The sequence below is a fragment of the Abrus precatorius genome, unplaced genomic scaffold, assembly GCF_003935025.1.
Source record: "Abrus precatorius isolate BTA unplaced genomic scaffold, Abrus_2018 Scaffold7, whole genome shotgun sequence".
Classification (NCBI taxonomy): Eukaryota; Viridiplantae; Streptophyta; class Magnoliopsida; order Fabales; family Fabaceae; genus Abrus; species Abrus precatorius.
In genome coordinates, this window is record NW_020874417.1 from 14,181,376 (window position 1) to 14,185,301 (window position 3,926).

Consider the following 3,926-nt stretch of genomic DNA (forward strand, 5'->3'; position numbering starts at 1 on the left):
AGTCATATGCACCGTATTGACATTTACACTGTTATATTTAAGGTTTTTTTTTTTAATGAACTAACAATTCTTTATAATAATTTCGAAAAATAAATTCACAGTAGCCTATATTATTTAAAGATTATAATGATAATTTAGGTTAACTTTAGAGACTAAAAAATTTATTTAATAGTTGAAAATATTAAATTAACAAGTGTCTATAATTATAAGAATTAAAATAATTAATTTTTAATAATTTTGGGAAATGATTTTTTTATCATAATTTTGAAAACTAATTAAGGAATACTTATAAATTAAAATTTATAATAATTATAAGAACAAATTTACTTTTTATTTATAATTTTTGAAATTAAATTAACAAATACCTCTAATTCCATAAACTAAAATAACGTATTACTGGAATGGAGCAGCTCCAACCTAAAATACATCCAAATTTATAAACCGCTTTAGTCCACAGTTCACTTTCTAAAATTCTGCTACCCTTTTTTGAAAGCCAGACACCCATCATCAAACAAAGTCTCAAACTTCTAAAACAACACCTCTCCATCTCTTGCAGGCCCCAACACACTTTTCTCTCTCTCTCTCTCTCTTGCCATTGCCATTGCTATTGCTATTGCAGCTTACTCAATTACACCCATCATCCTCCCTCTTCCCACGCCTGCTACTGCTACTGCTCAATTTTGTGGCGCATGCTAAACCTTCATCTTCTCATCATGCCAACAACTACCTTTCTCTGTGCCACTGTTTTAACTTTCTTGGGCACTCTCTGACTCCTCCACTATCCCTTCCATTTATATCATTTTCTTCCCCTTGTTTACAACCATATCCATCAAACAATTCATGTAAAGTTTCCAACTTTCACAACCTCTTGCCTTCTTCCCCTTCTCCACCTGCATGGGTCTTTCTCCAATTTCCCTCACAAAGCTTCTTATGAATTTTCACTGTTCTGGGTTGTTCTAGGTTTCCCAAAGGCCTCAGCTTTGGGGCTATAAAAGTTTCATTTTGAAGAAATGATTGCATATTTTTGCCTGTTTTTTGAAAATTCTTAAAAAATAAGCTATTATTTTTGCTTTTTGGCACACCCCATTTTGAATCTGCAGCTGATTTTTGAAGGAGTGTGGCTGCAGCTATGGTTGCAGAAGCTTGGATTGTAAAGATGGGTAACCAGGTAAGTTCCAATCTGAAGCATGCCCTTCTTCTTGAAACATTGACAAAGAGAAAACAGAACCACAAGAGGTCAGAGAGCAAAGAAATGATAGGTATTCTTTCTTTTGAAGTGGCAAATGTGATGTCCAAAACTGTGCACCTTCACAAGTCACTGTCAGAGTCTGAGATCTCAAAGCTGAGAAATGAGATCTTGGGCTCAGAGGGTGTTAGGAATTTGGTTTCCTCTGACGAGGCCTATCTTCTTGAGCTTGCTTTGGCTGAGAAGCTTGAGGAGTTGAACAGGGTTGCTAGTGTGGTTTCTAGGTTGGGGAAGAAGTGTTCTGAGCCTGCCTTGCAAGGGTTTGAGCATGTGTATGGGGACATTGTTGGTGGGGTTATAGATGTCAAGGAATTGGGGTTCTTAGTTAAGCATATGGAGGGAATGGTGAGGAAAATGGATAGGTATGTTAATGTTACCAGGAATTTGTACAGTGAAATGGAGGTGTTAAATGAGTTGGAGCAAGCAGTGAAGAAGTTTCAGCACAATCAGCATGAGGAGAGTAGGAGGGCGTTTGAGCAGAAACTCATGTGGCAGAAGCAAGATGTGAGGCATCTTAAGGATATTTCCCTTTGGAATCAGACCTATGATAAGGTTGTTGAGTTGTTGGCTAGGACTGTTTGTACCATTTATGCTCGGATTTCTGCGATCTTTGGCGAATCTGCTTTGAGGAAGAGTGCCCTTGGGCTTGGTGGGGGCTCACCGGCTATGCAAAACGAATGCGGGTTTGTGTCTGGCCATATCAATGTTCAGACGAGTTCTGAGAGGTTGAAACGCAATCAGAGCAAGAGAAATGGATCTCATTCGGGTTCAGTCGGGAGAATGGCTGCAGTGGAGAGGAAGGGAACTACTAGTAAGCCTCAGATAGATATGAGAAGAGGTGAGTTAGCGTCTCTTCGACCTGAAGATTTTGGTTTTCCATGTGGAACTAGTCCGGGGAGACTTTTTATGGAATGCCTAAGTTTGAGTAGCTCAGTTTCAAAATTTGATGATGTCGATGATGGTTATGTTATCAATCGGGAGGACCAATACAGTAGCTGTCGCAGTGTCGGGATAGGGAATAATAGCATGAAAAAGGAGCACGTGTGCCATTCTGGTGTTCTAAGTCATGCCCAAAGTGTTGTTCCTTTCACTGGTGATCTAAGACAAGCCAAATCTGGTGTACAAAGTTGCTCTACGTTTGGTCCCAGAAGTTGGTTAGCTGTTTATGCTCCTCCTTCCACTCTTGGAGGGTCTGCTCTAGCATTGCACTATGCTAATGTCATAATTGTCATTGAGAAGCTGCTTCGCTACCCGCATTTAGTTGGTGAGGAAGCAAGGGATGATCTATATCAGATGCTACCTACGAGCTTAAGGTTATCTCTTAAGGCCAAACTGAAGTCCTATGTCAAGAATTTGGCCATATATGATGCCCCTCTTGCCCATGACTGGAAGGAGAATCTTGATGGGATACTCAGGTGGCTTGCCCTACTTGCCCATAACATGATCAGATGGCAAAGTGAGCGCAATTTTGAGCAACACCAAATTGTTAGCCGGTCAAATGTTCTGCTACTTCAGACATTATTCTTTGCTGACAGGGAAAAGACTGAGGAATCAATCAGTGAGCTTCTTGTTGGGTTGAATTACATATGTCGTTATGAACACCAACAAAATGCCCTACTGGATTGTGCAAGCAGTTTTGATTTTGAAGATTGCATGGAGTGGCAATTGCAATGTGGTGCTTCTTTTCTCAATTGAATACCTTTTAAATTTTGAAATCTTCAATATGGTGGTGACCATTTTCTTGATTTATAAAATATCTTGTGAGGGTATCATCTCAACACAATGTGGAATTCTGAACTTTGGACGTTGACGATTAATATTGTCAATGACTCTCAAAGTATAATTATATTTGTTTACAATTTGACTTGTGCAGTGCATAAGCAGTCATATTTATAAAGGGGCATAAAAGTTCAGGCTGAACTTGTAAATATGTTTATGTACAGATTGCTTATTGCATAGAGTATGCTTTGTTAGAATTGTTGTCATGAATAGCACATAAACTTGTATTGGTATCTTAATCTTGAAGCTGGTGTTGATTTATTGGTGCATGTATTTTTATTCTAGTTTTGTACAAGTCATAAGGTCTAGTTTTCTTGCCTGTAAGATACTTCTCCATTAAACTTGTCTAGGTGATTCATAGTGCCTATTCAAAGAATGAGTGCATACTGTGAATTATAAACTGTTATCTCTTGCTAAGAAGTAAGGGACTTTACGATTATGTTGTTTGAATTTTGCAGATAGTACTTCTAAAAGGCAAGCATTGTACATGGATGCTGTCTGTCTATTGGTTATCAATCTATTAAAGATGCTTGTTCCTGATTTAGACTCTTAAATTAAATCACAAGTATTGGATTTATAGCATATTTTGATAATTTTCTTTATTTAGTCTGCTATTTTTGACTTCCCAAAGCTGATATTTTGTGTCTTTATGATTGCAATATCTTATAGGCTGTCATTTATAGGTTAGATCATCGTTGCTCTTCTAAAAAAAATGCTTTCTGAAAGTTGAATATCGAAAAGATGAACAAGCAATAATCTCCCAAGATTCTATAATTTTCTTTTGCACCAGAAAAAAGAAACTCCTAAGATTGTATGTATAATTTTCTAGACTTTTGAATGCGTTGTATAATCAGCATAGATCCTCCCTTCTAGATAAGACTATCCTATAATGCTATAGAGA

At 37.5% G+C, this 3,926-nt stretch overlaps 1 protein-coding gene across 1 annotated transcript; it reads left to right on the forward strand.

Annotated features, from left to right (window-relative positions):
- The first annotated feature begins 454 nt into the window (after window positions 1-454).
- Window positions 455-3,599, forward strand: LOC113872204. Its single transcript, XM_027509567.1, has one exon. It carries the CDS (start codon window positions 1,130-1,132, stop codon window positions 2,939-2,941), a length of 1,812 nt encoding a protein of 603 aa, XP_027365368.1. The 5' UTR covers window positions 455-1,129; the 3' UTR covers window positions 2,942-3,599.
- The last annotated feature ends 327 nt before the right edge of the window (window positions 3,600-3,926 follow it).

Excerpts from the sequence above, each read along its gene's own strand:
- LOC113872204 (XM_027509567.1), top strand. The coding sequence starts at position 1,130 with ATGGTTGCAGAAGCTTGGATTGTAAAGATGGGTAACCAGGTAAGTTCC.